The 22,380-nt window shown below is 39.3% G+C and overlaps 3 protein-coding genes and 1 long non-coding RNA gene across 4 annotated transcripts; 1 reads left to right on the top strand and 3 right to left on the bottom strand.

Annotated features, from left to right (window-relative positions):
- Positions 1–1,103: 1,103 nt before the first annotated feature.
- Positions 1,104–1,985, bottom strand: LOC9270441 (uncharacterized). The gene is made up of 2 exons (XR_001546120.3): positions 1,791–1,985; positions 1,104–1,621 (listed from the first exon to the last, which is right to left on the bottom strand). It is a non-coding gene; the product is annotated as an uncharacterized lncRNA (long non-coding RNA).
- A 6,115-nt stretch (positions 1,986–8,100) lies between these two features.
- Positions 8,101–11,440, bottom strand: LOC4337704 (cysteine-rich receptor-like protein kinase 2). Its single transcript, XM_015784452.3, has 7 exons — positions 10,508–11,440; positions 10,001–10,111; positions 9,757–9,896; positions 9,357–9,567; positions 9,017–9,251; positions 8,736–8,889; positions 8,101–8,637 (listed from the first exon to the last, which is right to left on the bottom strand). Exons 1-7 carry the CDS (start codon positions 11,328–11,330, stop codon positions 8,305–8,307), a joined length of 2,007 nt encoding a protein of 668 aa, XP_015639938.1. The 5' UTR covers positions 11,331–11,440; the 3' UTR covers positions 8,101–8,304.
- Positions 11,441–15,016: 3,576 nt separating this feature from the next.
- On the top strand, positions 15,017–19,084 carry LOC4337703 (uncharacterized). The gene is made up of 11 exons (XM_015784450.3): positions 15,017–15,259; positions 15,698–15,832; positions 15,943–16,067; positions 16,326–16,447; positions 16,529–16,611; positions 16,738–16,839; positions 17,124–17,237; positions 17,877–18,062; positions 18,152–18,246; positions 18,322–18,419; positions 18,695–19,084. Exons 1-11 carry the CDS (start codon positions 15,257–15,259, stop codon positions 18,823–18,825), a joined length of 1,194 nt encoding a protein of 397 aa, XP_015639936.1. The 5' UTR covers positions 15,017–15,256; the 3' UTR covers positions 18,826–19,084.
- A 191-nt stretch (positions 19,085–19,275) lies between these two features.
- LOC9270274 (probable WRKY transcription factor 69) lies at positions 19,276–20,532 on the bottom strand. Its single transcript, XM_015784451.3, has 3 exons — positions 20,303–20,532; positions 20,079–20,204; positions 19,276–19,877 (listed from the first exon to the last, which is right to left on the bottom strand). The coding sequence occupies exons 1-3, from the start codon at positions 20,350–20,352 to the stop codon at positions 19,514–19,516; spliced, it is 540 nt and encodes a 179-aa protein (XP_015639937.1). The 5' UTR covers positions 20,353–20,532; the 3' UTR covers positions 19,276–19,513.
- Positions 20,533–22,380: the final 1,848 nt, after the last annotated feature.

Below are 22,380 nucleotides of genomic sequence, written 5' to 3'. Positions count from 1 at the left end.
GAGTTTGAGAGTTAAAAGAGATATATCTATTAACTGAAGGAATATGGAGTTGGGAGGAAATTTCTCCTTTACGTTGTGTTCTGTTTAGTTGAAGGAATATGGAGTTGGGAGGAAATTTCTCCTTTACGTTGCCTAAACAACGTACCCGTCGATAGCGAGGCGCATGCAGTGGCTTCGTTAATCTCAAGGATTTGCCGGCCCAGTCTTCGAAGATGCTCATAGGGGTAGGGTTGCGTGCGTGCGTTCATAGAGGTGAGTGCGCGTGAGTTATGAGTGTCTGCGTTGTACTGTGTAATTCTAAAAAAAAATCAGCCATCTATTTTCATTAAAAATCTAGTCTATATATATTAATTCTTGCCAATTTTAATTTCACTACCTCTACCAAACAAAAAGACTAGTATTAAAAATCAAATTCATTCATGTATTAATCTTACCATCAATTTACTCATCCAAACTCCCGATACTCTTGCCAAACAAGCCGTTAAAAAGCAAGAAGCCAGGCCAAGGCATCGGCTTCCTTTCTTCTGCACAGTGCACACTACTTTTCCTCTCCACCTGATTCTTTCTTATCCCTTTCTTCACATACTAATTGCTTCTTCGTGTTAGCCATCGCAACCAAAATCGTGTTAGCCATATCTTAGCAAATAAGGCACGATGTGAGTCTATGTCTAATTTCTGGCTTGAAAACAGTTGTAATTTCATCTCTCACCTTGTTTGTGAGGAGTAATATATTCCCTTTTCCCCGAAAAAAAAATTGCTTCTTCGTAGTCTATGCCTCTAATTCTCTTATATATACTTGTAATTTATCCGGTTTGGTAATAGATTTCTCATATGGATCGTAACGATCTTTTCTGTGGATGTATTGTCGTTGATCGTTTCAATCCTCCTTTGTTATCGCTGTGGTTGTACGTATGTATCTTCGTGGAGCAAGCCTCTTCCACTTCTCAGTCACGATTAAGTAACACAATTTGAGAAAGAAATTTGTAAATTGTACAAGTTATATATGTCAAATATATCAAACAAGTTGACACGATTATATATATGGCGATAGTACAATATTCTTGCATAACATTAATATCTAAACACACATACACAATCACATGTAGTACTATCTAATTTCTTTTATAAGATAATAATCAACATATTCATCCCAGTCTCTACATTCATGTATGCATGGTTAACTTAACACACATGAGAGTAATTGGTAATCACCGGTAACTGGCGGTGCCACTAGTACATATAAGATCAAATCACAGCTGGTTCAAAATCCGACATCCTAAAACATAACAACTTAGTATATAATATGGTATATCCTACTACTGTAAATCTAAGCATACCTCAAATCCCGAATCGTAGAACTAGGATGTGTGTCTCATTTTGTACTACGACTTAGTTAATTTCGCCGCGGTCCACAACAACACAGCAAGCTTGCCAGCAACCCGGAGGAGCGATCCTTACTAGTGTCGTTTGGTAGTCCACGACTTGTGAAGTTCTCATTGTTATTCTTCTCCCCAGCTCGATTAACAGGAGTCCTCTCCTTTTTTTGTTTGTCGTTTTGATCCTCATCTCCGTCGTTGTCGTCGAACAAGAAATTTGCTCGTCTGGACTTCTCCATCAGATCCTGCAAAATATTTACTAGTTTATTTACATGTGCATGCAGGTTAATTATTAAGTGATATATATATTTATTCTTCCTAATCAATTAATTTGCAAACTAAAAAAATTGTAGTAGAGCACACACCAATGGACAAAAAAAAGTGAGTAAAAGTATAGTATTGAAGATATATTACCATGGCTGCAGGCTTTAGTTTGGAGCTCTCAGATGATATAAGATCAACCTAGAGAAGAAGAAGAGCACCCTGCAGCTTTCAAAAGAAAAATGGAAGGAACTCTGTATATATATGTGTGTGTGGTGTGTGGGTTGGCTTCAGTTTGCACACTTGCACTAGGGCATCAGATTCATGAGAGGTTTCGTAGGCCGCATGGCATATGCACGCGCACACACATATATATAGTGAAGATGCTTCTTGTGTTCTTGAATTTTCATGATTTCTTTAAATGTTGTGTTTAGATAAATTTATGTATATGCTGAGTGTGCACGTGTGTATGTGAGGGTATGCGTTTGTACTGTGTTTGCCAAAAAAACAACCATGTGATTTTGAATCAGTAATATATACATTTATGATTTATATATAAAATCGATATTGGTAGATTTTGTATGGCAAGTACTCCTACTTAATTAGCTAGTTATATCTTCCATAATTCTCATAATTAAATGATTCAAAAAATATAATATATGTGCACTGGAAATAACTATGTCAATGTCCAGAACGCAACTGCCGAATTAAGGATATACTAGCCACGTAGTCGTGCTCTGCGCGACTTTTGATCCCGTATAAGAACTTTTGTATCCGTATATTAGTTTATAGAAGGTTTTAGCATGAGTTGATTGATTTACAAAGTATCAATTGGTCTAGCTAACTATAGATTTAACTAAGCTGTACTATATGAGAAATCACTAGAAGCCTCCTGGTTTTTTTATTTCTTTATTTATTATCTTTGCCCCTCTCTCGACACTAGAAACCTCCAGAAATTACCATACATTTATCCCATTTGTTGTTTTTTATATTGTATATGTACCCTTTTGATCCAATGGTCCTTATTTATCTATCCGACGGTTAATATATTTTTGATGATGTAGCGCATCATCGTGTATGAAAGTTTGTTGCTTTTACTATATATAAGATGCCTTGGGTTAGGATGAAAGCTTTAGCTAGCTAGCTAGCTGGAGTGGGGCAGCATGATAATAATTAAGCGTAAAAGTCACAGAAGCTATGAATATAGCTAGCTAGTACATACACTCCTTTCGTTAACAAATAAATATAAGTCGTTTAAACTCGTGCATTTAAACCTCAAAATATTAAATCACTAATACAAAAATATTAAGATTTGATAAGTAAAAGACAATATTATTAGCTAGATTTATCCTAAAAGATCGATACTTCAATGTAGTGATATTTTCAATAGTTTTGATACAAATATATGGCTAGCTATAGAAAAAAGGTGATGATAAATCATGTGCATCGAAAATTATATAGATGTCCTAACCGACTAGTGAAAAAGGAACCAAGAATTAAAGGAGATGACGATGCTGATGCTGATGCTGATCTAGCTATGAGAAAGCAAAGAAAATGATATCGTCAAAGGAGAGGAATACGATTCCTTTGAATGAGAAAAGAATTTGAGTGGCTTAATTGGTTGGCACACGAATATGATTCCTTGCCGTGGAATGCACTCATCACAATATGTACGTCCAATGCAACGCATATATGTAGATTACTTTTGGAAATTATGAGCTATATATAGCTTTTAAGTCCCTATCACATCGGATTTTTGGATACTAATTATAAATATTAAACATAGACTATTAATAAAACCCATCCATAATCTTGGACTAATTCGCGAGACGAATCTATTGAACCTAATTAATCCATGATTAGCATATGTGATGCTACAGTAAACATGCGCTATTTATGGATTAATTAGGCTTAAAAAATTTATCACGCGAATTAACTCTTATTTATGTAACTAGTTTTATAAGTAGTCTATGTTTAATACTCTAAATTCATCCGATATGCTAGAAGTTCCTGGATCCAAACACCACCTTAGTATATATGGCATCATGAACAGTCCAGTACGTATGCAATGCAGACCGTCGATATGCGGACTTGAACGGCCAGGATTGACCCGGAAGAGGAGCGAGCGAGGCACCGTGTTGATATCACAGTAGCACATATTCTTGCATATATAACGGGCTATCACTGGCGGTTCCAAGTATACCGTTCGGATAACATTCAAATTGATGGTGCTTTTTTTTTAATATAATGGAATAAAATATTATTGCCGGCATTTGTTTAATTAAGAGTTACAGCCAATTATTACAAGGTTTACACAAAAGCAAACTCACGCAAATCGATGGTGCTCTTTTAATGGTGATAACTATTGAACAGTACAAGAAGAGATAGCTAAGAATATACGATGATTAGCTAGCTGGGAATCGCTCCCTTGTGAATTGTATGAAAAGAATAGTATGATAACAATGGAACAAAGCTGAACTTTTTCTTATTCAGTTTACATCTGAATCATCCCCTTGCATTGCGAATTGTGATGACTGAAAGCAAAATATGCACTTAGGATATGTTTTGCATTATGGTTAGGATAGAAACGGTCGGAAAAATGCTTCAACGAGCACCATCGTCTGCCTTTTGGTTTATTAGCCGAGCGTAAAATTTGAATTGTAAAACTTAAATGTTTGAGCTAATTTGAAGTATTTATCTAGTTTATTTTCCAGTGTTGACTTTTATTTAAATCATTAAGGACAAATATATAAAAGTTTTTATCAATATTTTTTTAATAAGCCATTTTACAACTTATCAATTGTAGGCTAGATGATATTAAACTACATTTTTGTTACCAATTTTTCTCTCAGAAACATAATCGGAGTGGTAGTATCGGAAACAATAACGATATTGGTACATACCGGAGCATTGGAATATATCAAAAACGGAATTATCGGGATAGAGAGCTTCAAAATTAAGGCATCAAAGGAATAAGCAAGTTATGGTGCCTATGGACTCCAATTTATGGGGTCTATGAGATCGGCTTTCAGCCAATCCATTTGGAAAGCATGGGCCCCTCCAAAATGCAATTTTTTCTCCTGGCTCGCCACCCAAAATAGACTCTGGACAACTGATAGACTCGAGAAAAGAGGTTGGCAAAATCAGAAGATATGCCCGCTATGCTGCATAATCAACCGCTATGCTGCATAATCAACGAATCAGCGATCCATCTGCTGGCGCACTGCAGAGTCACCAAGAGGGTATGGGCGGAATTACAAAGGTGGACCCAAACTGACCTCCAAATGAGCAAATAGAGTGACTGCGACTCGGTGGAGCAATGGTGGAACCTAGTGGTAGACACTCCTAACACCCCCCGCTTTCCTTTGCGAGCACTGGTGATCTTGGTTTCATGGGAAGTTTGGTGCGAATGAAACGCAAGAATCTTCCGAAACACCGCCTCAACACCGGCTTCCATCATCGCCAAGATCAAGGAGGAGGCTCGAGCCTAGGTCAAGGCTGGAGCCTCAAGGCTTCAAGAGTTTGGAATTTTGGGAGATATCACTTAGTCTCTTTGTCAATTCTTGCGGGTGTAGCTCTTTTGGCTTGCCCTGTAAATATTTCCCTTTCTGATTTTGTTTTGTTTTTTCTCCATCTCTATTAATATACGAGACAAAGCTTTTGCCCTCCTTTCAAAAAAAAATAAGCAAGTTATGGTCATGTTTACATGATAAATTAATGTAGACATATATTAGTGAAGATTCCGATTTAAATTTTCATAACGATATTATAACATCAACAATAACAACACGTAAGTTTTATGGTTAAGTTTTTATATTTTGATGGGTTGTTGGTATTATATAGTAATTCATTCGGAACTTCTGCATAGAAACAGCATACCACTAAAACACGGTTGTCAAAACATATACCATTTCCATCTCATTTTAGACAAAACAGAAACGGAATAAAACAATTGGTATAACAGAAATGATAGCTCACACGGTCGGGAATTTCCATACCATTTTCATATATAATTATAGAGTAAATTTCACAAAACAACTGATATTTTAACTAAATTATCATAGAACTACATATTTAAGGTAATATATCATAAAACTATAGATTTAACAATAAATTTATCTCAAAACTACAAGTTTAAGGCTAAAATACATGTAGTATTGTGATAATTTGGTTAAATTTTAAAAATCAAACTGAATTTGATATATAACTCTTAGCTTATGTTTATATAGGTATAAATTACACATTGTATAAAAACTAATGATTAATCCATATCGCTATAATCTCCGAACCTACAGTATTGGTACCGGTTTTAAGAAAAAAAACCAAATGTGCCAGTTCTATATTTTTCTTCCATCCCGTGAAGGTGGGAAAAAGTTCTATAGGTGTTGGTTTTAAATAAACCGGCGCCGACCGTCCTATCTGTTAAGGGTGGTTCATCACCTATTATGGGTCCTATAATCTCAATACAGTTTTTACTTAATATAACAGACATATATATAGTTATAGGTAGGTTTAATAAGACATCATTCTCCAAGCTTTCTGCAGCCACAGGCACTCTTACGTCAAAGGAAAAATAAATAAATGACAACACTCGAGACAGACCAAGTTGTAAAATTCGGCCTTCGACTCTGTAAAGCATTATTTGGATGGATCAAAATCTGGTCCAAAGGGAGGGACATGTAGAGTTGGGCTAAATCATCCCATGCATCCAGATTGGACCTAATGAAGATGTATACCATGATGTTACATGGCCTTGCAAAATTTCAAGGGTAACAGAATTTTTTTTCTTTTTAACGAGCCGGCACAAGACTGTGCCATAAGACAATATAGTTTTTTTTTCTCCAATAGAAAAAGATGTGCATGCATACATACCACCACTGCACCACATAATAATTACGCATGCACACACCACACAATTACACAAAGCTCCGAGTGTGGCTTTTTCTTTCTTCTTCTTTTATTCTTTTTTTTTAAAAAAAAAGAACAGGGAGCATATCTCCGGCTTCAATTGAAAGTATATAAAGTTCACGGCCGGGCATGCCCTCTTTGTAAATATTCAACAAAATGGGAGAAGAAGGTTAACACCTTAATTCATCGATTTCACAAAATTCCTACTAAAATGTATTCACATTTGCATGTTCAAACCTCAAGCCGGGCTTCAGGGCGGGCAAGAAAAAGCCCGGATAAAAGGCTAGGCCCAAATTCGACCCGAGAAATAGGCTTTCCTAGGATGGGATCTTGCTGGATTTTCATGATTTTGGGTTGTGAAATCTGGGCCCGAGCCTAGCTAGCCCAGTGCATTATCAGGTTGGACCGGGCTTAACATTTTTAGGCTGGGCCGGGTCCAGTTTGAATAGGCCAACCCATAAACACCCCCCACACAGGGATGCATACTACTAACATGGTGCCATATTTCAGAATGCAAGTACCGAAATTTCTGGATTTCCCCAGCCCCAATTTTATAATTAAGCAAAATTTGTTCAAATATCAAACTATTTCTGTCCTAATTTTCTGAAATTTTGCTTCTATCAGCTACCCCAAAGTTTTTATTATTATTTCCGTGGTATATAACCCTTACTACTGTTGGTTGATTTTTCATATACTCCCTCCATTTCACAATATAAGTCATTCTAGCATTTCCCACATTTATATTGATGTTAATGAATCTAGACATATATATTTATCTAGATTCATTAATATCAATATGAATGTGGAAAATGCTAGAATGACTTACATTGTGAAACGGATGAAGTATTTGCATTTTTCCCTTTTCAATTTTAAAAAAAGGGTAAACTCTACGCTTGATTTGATTTCTACTATTTAATTAATTTATACACGGATAGTGGGAGTTCCTATGTGAAATTTGCTCTGTTTTCTTCAGCTTCAGTGAACACATTGATGATTGGTGTTGGATATTCAACTGTCTTAATCTTGGACGGCTGAAAAGTCCAGCTCTTAACTATTCCTTGTCTCTATTGTTCAATCCATTAATTTTGCTTGCTGTTTCCTCACATGATGCTATCATCAGCAGGATTATTTTGACTTCCCTGCAGACATTGGCAGCGACTAGATCACATAGCTTAGCCAGTGCAGTTTTTATCAGGGCAGGGATTTGTGGGTCTTAATCACCTAAAATCTCTCTCTGTAACCATATCCATGCTCTGACTTTTGAAAGTAAAAACTGACCATGTCATGCAGTGATGTGTGTGCTTCTGTCTCAAGTTATCCAGAAGCAAGCAGTGTAAACGATACGAATTTTCTTCCTTTTTCTTGTTCTTTGTGTGATGATAGAAAAATGGTAGGAAGTATTGGAATTTCCTGGTTTTGTTTTGTTCGTCGTTGAATGATTGAATCCCAAGCCGTTTGAATGGTACATGTTCAAAAGTGCAAAAGGAATTTGGTAAAATTCAGACATCTACGATCCTTAGACCTTAGGTGTACGTTAATGTTGTCACACAAGGAATTCAGACACAATGGTCCAAGAGGTCAAAACTTCATTTTTCTGAATGTTTGACAAAAATTAGAATTTCTTGTATGCTTACTTACAAGTAGGATGCTTTCTACAAGGACTACTTTACACCATGATCAGATGAAAGAACTTTTAACTGAAAAAATGAAGTACATCTTGGAATGAACAAAAATGTCAAGATTGTCCTTCAGACCATTGTTACCTGGCCTGTACTCCACTCACTGAAAGCTGGTTTAGCGAGAAGGGGGACTTGTCTGAGCTTGACTTCAAAGACGAAGAACCCGAGCTGTCGCTCTTCGCATTCGACCCCTTTATGTTGATGAATGGGGGCTGGGTAGGCCGAGGAAGCTCATTGTTCCTACTACCCAACATCTCGACCACCTTCCACATCGGTGGCCTAAGGTTCGGTGAAGCTTGCGCACATAGTAGTCCAACATGGAACACCTTGAGAGCTCCCTCCTCCGTGCATTGCTCTTGGAGGTTTGGGTCCAATAGTTCCATCAGGGTGCCTTCATTGTAGTGCTTCCATATCTGAAGAATGCAAGAAGCAGTAGAGTAACTTCATTAGGTTTTTCGGGAATGCTACAGTGCTAGTACTTTGCAATAGGATGGAAATTTAGCAAAATTACCAGTGACATGAGGGAATGCCCTTCTGCTGATGAAGCAACCGAGTTGAGGCTCTTCCGACCGGTGATGATCTCGAGGACTAGCACACCGTAGCTGTAGATGTCAGCCTTCTCTGTCAGTTGCCCATGGACAATGTATTCAGGAGCCATATATCCACTGTACAAATAAAAATGCATGGTCAGTACCATTTTTTCAGACAAATTGCACAATTTGATGACAAAAAATTCTTGTTCCATCCAATTAAATACAAAAATTCACTACATTTTTAAATGATACGACTTACAAAGTTCCCGCGAGGCCAGTGCTGAGGTGACTTTGATCTTCCATGAAGTTCCTCGCCAAACCGAAATCGGCAATCTTAGGCCTGAACCTCTCGTCCAACAGTACGTTACTTGCCTTTATGTCCCGATGTATGATCCTGATCTCAGAAGCATTGTGGAGATATGACAGACCCTCTGCAGTCCCAAGGATGATCTCGAACCGCCGTTCCCAATCCAATGCGGTCTTCTTGAATGCATCTGCAACATCAACCATGAAAGATCTGAATCTATCTACATTGTCAAGTATGGCAAGTTCAAAAATTCAGAATGCAGGAATTCTTCTTCAGTGTTCTAGCTTAGTACCAAACAAGTAGTGATCAAGGCTGGTGTTGCAGAGGTACTCATAGACCAGGAGGCTCTCCGGTCCCTCGATGCTGCATCCGAGCAGCTTGACAAGATTCTTGTGCTGCACCTGACTGACAAGGCGCACCTCGTTGAAGAACTGATCGGCCCACTCCCGCGTGTTGAAGAAGAGGCGCTTTACGGCAATCTCCCGGCCGTCTAGTAGCACACCCTAGCATCATGTCAGGAGCAAATTCAAGCCGATGCAATCAAATTACTGTTGTACATCTGAACATCTGATCTGATCATCACCGTTTCATACATACATGCACACAATCTGATCAACAGTTCAGGAAGAACCTAATAAAGATCATTGTATCAATGTTGTTTCAGAATTCAGATATAGTATATGACATTGTACCTTGTAGACTGATCCATATCCACCCTGGCCAAGCTTGTTGATCTGATTAAAGTCGTCGGTCGCCTTGCACAATTCTTCATACTTGAAACTGAGCTGCGATGCGGCGATGGTGCGGATGATCTCACTAGAACCATCCATGTCTGAAAATCCCAAAATTACACAACAGAGTTAAAGACTTCCATCAGAGATTCAGACTTCAGTGTGTAAAAATGTAATAGCATCATGTTGAAGTTCACATATGTACCATCATGGTGATCATTTCTTCTGTTCCTCATTTTTGCCCAGACCAATGCTATGCCGATGACAGCCAGTGCACAGAAGACTGAGGCGATCACCACGATAACTATGTGCCGTGCTGCATGCAAAGAAAGTTTCAGAAATAAAACGTCAGATTCTTTACAATTTGTTCGAAATGGACAATGTTTTTCTACGGAATTTGCATCTTCACAATCTGACAACACCAATTTTCTTTTCTGTTTACAATTAAATTCCCATCAACAGAAGCTTTTTTCTGAAAAAAAATTGAGATGAATAATTGAGCAGATCCTGTTGCTATCTCCAAAATTCAGACACGGCACGCACCTCGCCGGCCGTCAAAGTTTATCTCCTTTTTTGACAGATTCCCCGTGAACATTCATGAGCAAATTGCCACGATAAAGACCAAATTTGACAACGTTGGTACGAAATTTCTCAAGAAAAATGTGACGTGTCCTAAATTTCAAAGGGAAGAGATTAATTTAGATGGACTTACTGGATGACCCGGCGGCGGCGGCGGCGTTCGCCGGCAAGTAGAACGGCTGCGTGGAGTACCTGACGACGCAGCCGGCGTTGAGCCCGTAGCCCTCGGCGGCGCGCGGCAGGCAGCGCCCGACGACGCGGTCGCGCGCGGTCGCCACGCACGCCGCGCACGCGGTGGCGTTCAGCGACCTCCAGCACTGCGCCGCCGCGTACACCCGCGGCGACACCGACGGCAACGCCGACGCCGACGACGACGACGACGCGCTGTAGTAGTAGTAGTCCCTGGCGCCCGGCGCGGCCGCCGTGACGTTCCGCAGCAATGCGGCCGACGTCGCGGCGAACGACGCCGGCGAGGAGACGGTGGCGTTGGAGCAGACGGCGGTGTCGCTGGCGTCGGTGGCGGCGGCGGTGAAGTTGTCGGCGCCGTAGCGGAGGAAGCAGCCGTCGAGGTAGATCCGGCCGCCGGTGGCCGGGAGGCAGTGCGGCAGCTTGACGCGGCTCTGCGCGTAGCAGAGCTGGCAGTCGGTCGGCGAGAGGTAGCCCATGCACTGGCCGAGGCCGTAGACGGTGTCGGCGCCCTCGCCGGAGGCCGCGGCGCCGAAGCCGGAGCGCGTGACGTTCTGGTAGATGAGCTCCAGCGTGTTGACGAAGCTGACGTCGAAGCCCTCCTGGTCGGCCGCGGTGGTGTTCCCGCACACCGTGGCCAGTATCACCGGCTTGGCCGCGGCGCCACCGGCGTCGTCGGCCGCCGCGGCGACGACGACGAGGAGGAGGCACCGGAACGCAGCAGCGGCGGCGGCCAAGGAGCCCCGGCGTTGCATGGCGGCGGCGAGCATGGACTGCACGTGTGGGAGTGTTTGGTCTCTAGCTTAGCTTCTCAGCGTGTGATCGCCATGGCCGTCTCGGTTTTGTACGTGCGTGTTGATGACTAAGCTGAGAAAATAAAAAAGAGAGACGTCCCTCCAAACATTTTTTAAAATAATTATAAGCGTGTTAAAAATTAAGCGCGGAATGTTAAAATTAAAATCACACATTTCTTATCATTACACTATCAAATACGGAGTGCATCTTAAGTCTAAGCTGAGCTAAGGTCATTTGCACTGATCAGTAGCCGGATGGAATGGACCTGAAGTGGTTAATGTTTACATCGTATATAATAAATATGAGAAGAGAAAAACACCAGCAAATTTAAGTACAATTTGTGAATTTAGTTGAATATTTTGATTAAGATGTACTAGATTTTATCTTAATTTTCGTTAGCACGTTTTTTTAAACTACTAAACGGTAGTAGCGAAAACTTCTGTATAGAAGATACTACAAAAAACGTGCTTAAAATTTATCAAATATAAATCATTCGATAAATGATTTATCTATATATCAGATAAATCATTTATCAAATTTAAGATAATTAAAATTTAATTAATTATATGCTTATGTGAACTCAAACGAGGCCTTGTGATGACATCTGGATGGATGTACATAACCGTGAGTGCGATGCTTCACCAGACGGCCGCCGCCGGCAGAACTCCGGTGGCACCGGCTGAGGATGACGCCGCCGGCGCGGGCCCACTTTAACTCGCGCGCGTGACGTGACACTGACACGTACGTACGTAGGTGCACTGTATCTCTGCGTTGCCAGCTTATGCATATCCATCTCGGGGCCATCGCATTCTGTCTCTGTTTGATGCAGGTGCAGCAGTGAACAACACTAGTGTTACGTGACTACGTGTCTGCTGGCTTAATTACTACTCCCTCCGTTCCAAAAAAAGGTAAACCCTGGGTTTTTATGTCTAACTTTAACTGTCCGTCTTATATAAATTTTTTTTATAATTCATAATTTTATTGTTGTTAGATGATAAAACATGATTAATATTTTATGCGTGACTTGTTTTTTTAATTTTTTTATAATTTTTTCAAATAAAACGGACGGTCAAACGTTGGGCACGGAAACTAGGGATTGTCTTTTTTTGGGATGGAGGGAGTACACGTTGACGTTGTGGTCGCCGTCGTGCCAGCACGTACAGCCGCCGCCCCTCACCGGCCGGTCACCAGCCACCGCCGCCGCCAAGCACACGTGGTGAAATGTAAGTGTAATTAACCAAGAGCTAATTACAAGAGCAAACGTATTCCAGTGAACAACCAAATTAATCAATCAGTCGCGATGAAGCGAAAATGTCGTCTCGCTAGCTATCTTTTTCTTCTTCATAAATCTTTCACCTTTCCAAAAAAGATTGTATGATTGTCTTCTTGGATTTTAAAAATGTGCATGGTTTTGATTCATCTGTTACTGCTCTACTTGGATTTTTAAAAGATTAATTGTAGGATTGTATGATTGTCTTCTTGGAGAACATAGTTAGGTGGAAAATGATGGAGAAAATTATACAGAGATTAAACTACTTTATTACAGCCGTCACGGCGGATACTATATTATATACTAGTCTGCAACATATATCTAACCAAAGTTTTCAACGTTATTGAACTTGAATTCAAGCAATCTAGAAACGAAACGAATTTTTTGACTCGTTTTCATGCAGTCAGCAGCCTCGGTGCGCTTGGTTGGTGGTGGTGGTCTGATTCATTGTCTCGTCCGCACACGTGGGTCTAAAAAAAACATTCCACGGTACTGGGTATGCAGAGAAGAACAAAACAGTCCATTTCATCATCAATCTTCTTCTTTTTTTTTTCTTTTGATCATCTTCATCTAAGGTGCATTCATATTCGTCTCCTTACGTATTACTTCGCTATTGGCTTTTTACATAACGTTTAACTATTCATATTATTCAAAAATTTAGTATAAATATGAAAGTATAAGTTAATATTATAGTTTATTTTATAATAAAACAAGTAAAAAAATAAATAATATTTATATATTTTTTAATAAAATAGATAGTCAACATCACGTTAAAAATCAACGGTATTATATATTTTAGGACGATATGATGGGTATAAATAAAGGCCATGGCGCCCATGCCTTGCCCCAAGTAGGATAAATGTCACGCATGGATACATCGTGGTAAAGATATACTCTAGTTAGTAGTATAAAATATAGAGCAATATACACAAGTGAAGTTGTGGATATATGATTTTTCACATTCTTGTAAGTATAAGTATAGTTGTGCGTATCCTAAGTTGGTCAAGAGGGTTGAATTCATACTTTTATTGCTTTTTTAAAAGAATACCAAAGCACTGTTGTCATATTGTGGTAACAGTCTAACAGAGAGAGGGGCGCTCGTTACTCATAAGTAGAACTCTTCAACCAGCAGGAGCGAAGATTCAACAAAACGGCAATGCGTGAGTTAAAATTTTATAAATTGCTACAGCTTGCTTGATGTCTCCAACTTAATTTGCTCATCTCGTTTGATGTGGAAAATAAATGCAAAATCGTATTCCATGTTTGTAACTTGCTCGAAGTCAAAGTGTGCCCAATAAATACAATCATGCATGTAAAGATTAAGATCTCGCGGATGATGGGTCCACGCATCGATGGATAAGGAAGTCAGCAGTAGTGCAATCCTACTCACTCTTTTTTTTTTTAATATACGAGGTCGTTGAATTTTTTTATACTTCTAACCATTCCTATTATTAAAAATTAAAGATTTATGTAATTATTATTTAATTATTATGACTTTATTTATTATCAAATATTCTTTTGTCATGACTTTAATTTTTTTTATATTTACATAGAAAAATTGAATAAGACAAATAGTCAAACATTTATAAAAATTAACAGCGTTATAAATTAAAAACGTATGTACCTTTCGGATATTGCAGTTTCAAATGATGTGATAGATTAGTGGTGGTTTTAGGAAGTAGAAACTCTAAATTTTATTCGAAATTTAATTGCTGGACAATAACTTTTAAACTATATGTTCCTATCATATCGTGGCTTTCGCTGACGTAGATTTACATTGGACCAGTAGTTAGCCTACTAGTACCATATATTAGCTCACGCCAACATAAATCTTTGATATATATATATATATATATATATATATATATATATATATATATATATATATATATATATATATATATATATATATATATCCATGGCTGAAAAATACCTTTTGAGGTTTGGACTTTGGATTGAACATTGGAAGCCGAAAATTGTTTTGGAACACATGAGTTTCAAACTTTTTTTTGAAAGCACTGAGTAAATCAGTACAGCTCTACAAACCGTGCAAAACATGACGGAATTCACAACATACTAGTACAATTCATTCGGAAAAAAGAAATACTCCTACTAAGATATTAGTAGATATTTATTATATTATTATTTTCATATAAAAAGAGACAAGATAGAATATTGCAAATGGAGCCCATCGCTGGCCTCCTCATTAATGGATTAGGCCCATATTTAGGAGTTTATTCCCCCTAGTCTTGGACCCGTGCGATCGGTGGGCTTGGGACATCTCGGCCCATGAAAAGCCCGTGCAGTTTTTGCAATTAGGTCCCCGATATCTCCGGAACATTCCAGAACCCCCTTCCCTTACTTTTGCCCTTCCCCTCCCCTCGCTTCGCCGGCCGTCTCGCCGTCGGCGCGCGGGACAACGCCGTCACCGCCGCCGCTTCCCACCCTCTCTCTCGATTCCCTGCCTGAGCCGGAGGCACGCTCCGGCCGGGCCCTCTCCCCCGCCACGCCGCCTCGGACGCGCGCGGCCGAGGAGCTCCTCCTCGGCGTTAGCACCGCTGCTCCTGCGGCCGGTTGGATCATCCGCGGGAGGCGACGCCGGCGAGGTGTAGCAAGAGGCGACTTGGGGATATGGTACGAGCTCTCATGACCTCTCCTGCCCCTATTAGGTTTAGTAAAACTTCCCTCTCCCTGTAGCTTCATTCACTGTCACAGCTTGGGTAAACCTAGATTTTTCTCTCTCTTTTTTTTTTTGGTTTACCCAATGTATGCTCGCATGGAAAGTATGAACGTATGCTAGTGAATTGGTCTGAAATGTAGGTTCGTTTTAATGGAGCATCAGGTTCACACTGATAATTGTTTCTTTTTGGTGGAATTAACTTGTCTCGATGGCATAGTTCGAGGTTACTTTTAGGATGCATCAACTAATTCGATGCGATTGCGCAAGATGAAAAGATGTCTCCAATTCGAACCTATATATCTATTGTCAGTGTTTGAGTTTGAAATGAAGTGGTTTTTCTCTTGTGTCTGGGGGTTTTGGTTCAGTAATAAATCAGAATATACTGTCTGCAGGAAGCTAGGGCAAGGACATACGGGTCTTCAGGAGCTTCCCCAGGAAATCTGGGTGATCGGTACGACAATTATGCGAACTACTCAAGCTACTTAAATGATGAGCCAATGCCTGATGCCGCATCAGAAAAGGAACAGGTTGGGATTAAGTATTGCATCTCTTGCTACTCTGTTCAAACTTTAGACTGTTGTAGAGGGACAATCCTTTGAAGCTAAAACATTGGTTGTTCTGTTTGATTTTTTTTCAGGGTAATGAGTATTTCAAACAGAAAAAGTTTGCCCAGGCTATTGAGTGCTACTCAAGAAGTATCGGACTGTCTCCTTCAGCAGTTGCTTTTGCAAATAGAGCTATGGCATATCTTAAACTAAGAAGGCAAGTAGCTGCAACACTGTGTTTGCATTCGCTAGACTATGGTGTTCATTAATATGATTACAGATACTTAAAAACCTTAGTTGGATCTCTATTCTGGAACCATTATTTAATAAGTACTAGCTACCAACAATTTCAGACTGTAGATATGCTTTTATGCTACTTGTGATGCGTTTCATATTTCTGCTGATATACAATTTCGATGTGCTTTTACATTTGCTCTTGGTGTAGTCTTATATTTTTTTATGTGATATTCACTAGGTTTGAAGAGGCAGAGAATGATTGCACTGAAGCTCTGAATCTTGATGACCGCTATGTTAAAGCATACTCACGCAGAATTACAGCAAGAAAAGAACTTGGGAAGCTTAAGGAAGCAATGGATGGTATCCTATTTTTGGCCACCAGTCTTTCCTTTTTTAGCTTAATTGTTGTCTTGATGAACACTGACAAGCAGGTCCATACAGATGCTGAATTTGCTGTCAGTATTGATCCTAACAATCCAGAGCTCAGGAAGCAGTATTCTGAGATAAAAGAATTACACATGAAGGTGAACAATCTTTACTTCAGAATTTTCGTCAGACATCTGATTTAAAATAGCTTTTGTGTTACTAACAAAGTTTTGTGTTGATTCCTATCCTACGAAAGTCAATATTAATGTGTTTTAATTCTGCAGGAAGTGGCTAACAGAAGTAAGCCAACCAAACATACAGTTTTTAAATTTGATAAATCTGGAGATAAAAAGGACACTTCCCATGCACCAAGTAGTTCCCAGAAGGTAGGTTTGTAGATTTACAGCTTCATGATACTTATGTAGTTTTCATTGTTTATCATCATGTGTAATAATTAATTTTCTATTAATGAGGTTTAAACTATGCACTTATTAATGAGGATTAACATGCCTGCCCTAACACATTCAATGCACCTAGTACATGTCGTGCACATGGCCCAACACTTTTGAACTCACCTTGTTCTGTTTATTTATAGTTGGTTATGTTCATCATGGGTATAATCAGCTAATTTGTTTTGTTGTGTAATACCTGATGCATTTGCATTCTACAGGACAGTTTCATGGAAGTTGATCCGCCTAGTAGAGTTGCAGTGGAGATTAGAGAGAAAGCAGATGGTACATCCAAAGGTGGATCTGGAGTAATCTTCAAAGACAGTACCGTACAGGTGTTCTTTTGCTACATTGTTTTTCCAGCTATATAACAAACATGCACTTTGATTTGAGTGTTGGTATACTTCTCTAGTTATACCATGCATAGTTAGCGCCATCTATGATAATGTGCTACATGAGGCAGTTTGTAGGCCTCATGTATTACCTACATATCAAGCCACCAGTGACTTAGTAGGCCTGCTGTCTTCGTACCATTGACTCTGCATCATGTCTGCTTGAGTTCCAGCACAGCTTGCATCACCCCTTTACTTTTCCTGCTTGGTTTACACCTTGCCTCTGGGCCTCTGGCGTTGCCACTATGGCTCACAGTCAGAATTTGCACTTCTTATTTCATCGTTATATTGTGCTTCTCATGAAAGAACTGGCCCCCACTGAAAATGGACAAGCACCTTCATGTGATAATGTCAGAAGAGGACATGGTTGGTGGTAGCATGATCTGTTGCAACCTTAGGTTGTGAATCAGTGTGCTAGGGCTGTAGGCAAAGCAAAGGAGTTCTGCAAAGTTTGCAGGCTTCGTGTTAAACAATCATGATGTGCATTCTGCTTGGTCGTTGGACCTAAGAACCATTGGTAGTACAGGTAGATTTTTCACAGTTCTGTGTTTTCTTATGTTATGTTTCAATTAATTGGTGCAGCCATCTCGAGATGCTAAACAGAAGCCTGGACCAGAAGCATCAATACAAGATCTTGCATCTCGTGCTGCTTCACGGTATATGGCCAGCACTGTAAAAAGTGTGAAGACACCAAAAACAGCATATGATTTTGAGGTTTCTTGGAGAGCTCTCTCTAATGACACTGCCAAGCAAACACAGTTATTAAAGGTTTGTTCCTAGTCCTTCTGTTCTCTACTGTTGGATACCTTTGCTTGCTCATTCTTGATGTGCAAATTTCTTATTTGTTTTGCAACCAGTCAATTCCACCATCAAGCCTACCAGAGATTTTCAAGAATGCACTTTCAGCTGCTTTTCTGATTGATATCGTGAAGTGCACAACCTCAATTTTCCGGTGAGCTTATCTGTTTTATGCTTGGTACTGGTTTGGAACCATGGCTGCTTTTGTTAATACTAATTACATACCCAGGGAGGACACAATGTTAGCTGTTAGCATTTTGGAGAATTTGGCAAAAGTTCCCCGTTTTGACTTGATAATCATGTGCCTTTCATCCATGCATAAATCTGGTAAGTTTGATCTTGCAACCCTTTGTTATCTTCATTTGTCCATCATGCCTGGCAGTTACTTATTGTCAGGACATTCATGAGAAGCATAGGCAAATAAAATGATTTTTGGAATGCGATAGTAGTAATTTGTTGTGTTCGGCCATTCCTTTATGGATAGTTAGTTTAAACTTTGAAGTGCACAAAGATTATTCGAAAGTTTTTTTTAATGTAGTCAGCACGACATCTTTAGAAAATACTCTACTTGCTGATGCTTTTTTCTTTTCTTTTGTCACAAGAATTACGGAAGGTCTGGGATCAAATATTCCTTGCTGAAACTGCATCAGCGGATCAGGTTGAAGCCCTCAGGCAACTTCGAGCCAAATATATTCAGGAAGGATTGCAGGATAACATGTTCACTTCAAATTAATGATGCTGATGCTGAGACAGCTCGTTAGAAACCTTTTACGCTCTAGCCAATTGATATTGTGTAACACCCTTTTCCTGTAGAAATGAAATGCTAAACTCAGTGTGGGGGGTAGTCAATTAATGGTGGAAGTTATAAAGTTGTCTCAGAAACATCCATCAAAGCATGCGATTGTGAAGCTCATGGACCTTTGCTGGCTGAAAAGGCTGTACCTTCATATTCTTGATGCATATGTGCCCCTGGGGCCAGGGTTGCCGAGTTCTGCCTGTCTCTATACCCTGATGTAGCGGATTCCCTGACACTGACATCCTGTTATGTCGACACAGGTGGATTCGGCAGTAATTTTGTTGTGCAAATTTTGCATGGATAAGCATTCAGTCTTTTAATAGAACTTTAAATATCAATATATCTTTTTTGAAATTTAATCTGACATGCGAAAATCATAGACGTAGATTTGTTTGAAAAGAGCTCTCATAATATCATAGTCCTGATGGAATTTACATATATTGTTACAGTAGATGTTAGTAGTGCTCGAAGTTGCATGGGGAAGATAATATCTATGCCTAAAATTAAGTGATTGGAGATAATAAATCTTACCAAGTTTATTAAAATTGAGCACATAGTACTACTTACATGCATTATATAGACCCCCAAAAAAGTCATGATAGAATAATTTGCCATTAGCATTTCCCTACAACAGTGTTCTTGCATCAGAGAAGCTGCACTCTTGGACCATGAAAGATAAGCTTGGCAAGGGAGATGCAGACACTGGGAGCTCCTCAAGCTCATCAAAGAAGTCACAGCTCTCCTCTTCACCGGACAGCTTGGAGGATGCAACTGTTACTACCTCAGCAAGGGACATGCCATTGCTGAGAGGATCACTTGTGTCAGGATTATGTGCCTGTTCTTGGACTGAATTTGTAGTAGTAGCAGCATAGTTGTCATGGTTGTGATCTGAGGTGTAGGTGATGATGAGCAGAGATGCATCATTCCTGCACTTGTCTACTTGCTTCCTGGCTGGGCATCCCCTGTAACTGCTGCACTTGTAGTAGCCTCTGGATACAGCATGATCCACAAAAAGAGCAAAGATAATGGATTGATACAAGGAAAAAAATCGTACTAGTAATTGATCAGACAACCTGATTCTTGTGAAATTATCAGTGATGTAAAGAATCAGTGCACATGCAAAAGATTGTGATATTACAAGAACATTCGGTGCAGTATAAGTATGAGGAATTAGTGCAAGGTGATGATACCTTGGATGAGGAGATCCTTTGATTGGTTTCTGCCCATATTTCCTCCAGGACCAACTGTCAGCAGGTGGCCCTTGCTCAACCTTATGATCTTTCAAAGACACCACAACCTTCTGAACATCCTGCCTCCTGCAACAGTAACAAAGATAGACAGCTGCAGTGACAACACAATCACAAGAGAATTTGCAGAAGCAGAAGCAAAGGATATAGGTGCTAGCTAACACTACCTTCTCTTGGGGACACTGCCATCAGCTTTCATGCTGCTCATCTTTGTCATTTCTGCAACACTGACTACACAAGCATATGGCAGCAGGTGGAGGAAGAAGAGATATAGCTGGTGAAGAGATAATAGCAATGGCACTATTACTCTGAAGGGCACAGAATATGTTAGTGAACAGTGAGATGATATAGTGACTGCCAAGTGCCAACACCACACCACAAGTTGGCTGAAAAAGGCTGGAGCAAGTTGCTGATCTCCCTCTCTGCCTTGCTACTCTTTTCTTTTCTATGTTTTCACTGTCCAATAATTGAATGCAATACTGAAAATGTTCAGGGTTACTGTTTCAGAGCCTCACCACCATTTTCCTGTGAGTTCAATGATGATGTGGACTCCTGCAAGCCTCTCTTACAAAGTAGTGGTTGCAATTTTGCAGGTGTGATCCTTGTGATTTTCCATGGGTGAACCAAATTACTTAATGACTTGAATATATGATATATCTATTTAATGAAGCTAAAATAATAGTTTTCTTTATGAACATTTTGATTGGCCATGCACAAACAAACAGCATGATTAGTTATTTAGTTTGTCTTGAAGAGTACTCTAGTACTAATATATTACTAATCCTGCTAGTATTATTAGGTCTTACAAATATTCTATGTTCTGTAGAAAGCTACGTCTATATCAAAGCAATAATTATTTATGACTTGGGTGAATAGTATTAAACATGTAAAATCACGTTGCAGTTGGAGGCTAGCTAGCTGTCAACTGTACCTCCGTTTTGTTATAATTTAGAACATCGATATGATCTATAACATGCACCTTTAATGGTTACTTTTCTTATTCATTTATCCGTGAAGATATAATGAAAGTACATTGATATCAAATTATTTTTCATGAGAAATCTACTTATATCATTTTCACTGGACAACTCTCGACTTTTTTTGTATGTTAATGACAAAACGTATTCTTAAGATTTGATTGTGCAGTAAAAATGACAATTGCTCGAAAATGGATGTAATATAAAATAGAGTAAATTATAAATATCTTTCTCACAATGTTTTTTTTAATCCAAATCGATGTATTTGAGACCATTTTGAAAGCAAGCTTGTTTCAAGAATTTAGGATCAACTGGATCCGTAGGTCGGCCAATATAAACTTCCCCGTATCTTAGCGGAGGAATGTTGTACTATCAATTATTTTACAACCATTCTCTATCTCGCTGGAGTTTTTAAGGTCCCAGTTAGTTAAGAACTATAATAAAATCAAACTATTATTATTTTGAGTAAGGTGTTTGTCTAGACTTTCTCATCACAGTATTTTCTTATTTTCTTGTAATCCATTTAGGTTTTTACTCCTCCTTACTGAAATATAATTGGCAGCTCTTCTACGGATTAGTTTTTCTTTTAAAATAAAGTGTTAGCATATGTTCCCTTAAAAAAGAAAGAAAAAGAAGAGCAAACTTGTGATCATCAAGCTGCCCATGAGAAGAGGCTTGAATGCATTTCAGCCCATGAGAATCTTTTCGGCCCATCCAACTGCTGGGCCGGCAGATTCCTCTTCCTCTCGGTATTCAAAGGACATGTGTACTTACAGTTCAACAACAAGCAGGGCACTTTCACCTCTGGGGCTTGAGTCGAGCCGCCAGCGTTGGTAAAATTTCCCCTACGGCTTGTTTGTTAACTCGAGGGAAGGGGATTGGGAGTTTATATGAGGGAATTGATGATGAGATTAATATGGAAATTTGATTTTTAATCCCAATATCTTGTTTGGTAGATGTGATGGAAATTGATAGGGAGTTTAGTTGGAGATTAGGTTATTAATAAAAACGGATGGCTGAGATTTGCTTAGACAAAGTAAAGGAGGAATTCCCTCCCAATTACCTGCCCCTACCTAGGTATTGAAAAGGAGGGAGTTCCTTCCTCAATTCTCCATCCCCATCCCACCAAAATTCCCATGTCTCCCAACCAAATAAAACACTTAATAGCCTCATCCCTCTAAACTCCCAATCCCTCTTAAAAACTCCCTCCAACCAAACGAACCGCTAATCTTTCGATTATTATTCCCCAATGGTTGCTATGTAGTTTG

Source organism: Oryza sativa, chromosome 5 (assembly GCF_034140825.1).
Source record: "Oryza sativa Japonica Group chromosome 5, ASM3414082v1".
Lineage (NCBI taxonomy): Eukaryota > Viridiplantae > Streptophyta > Magnoliopsida > Poales > Poaceae > Oryza > Oryza sativa.
Note: the sequence above shows the minus strand (reverse complement) of the source record. Positions and strands in the feature narration are given on the sequence as shown.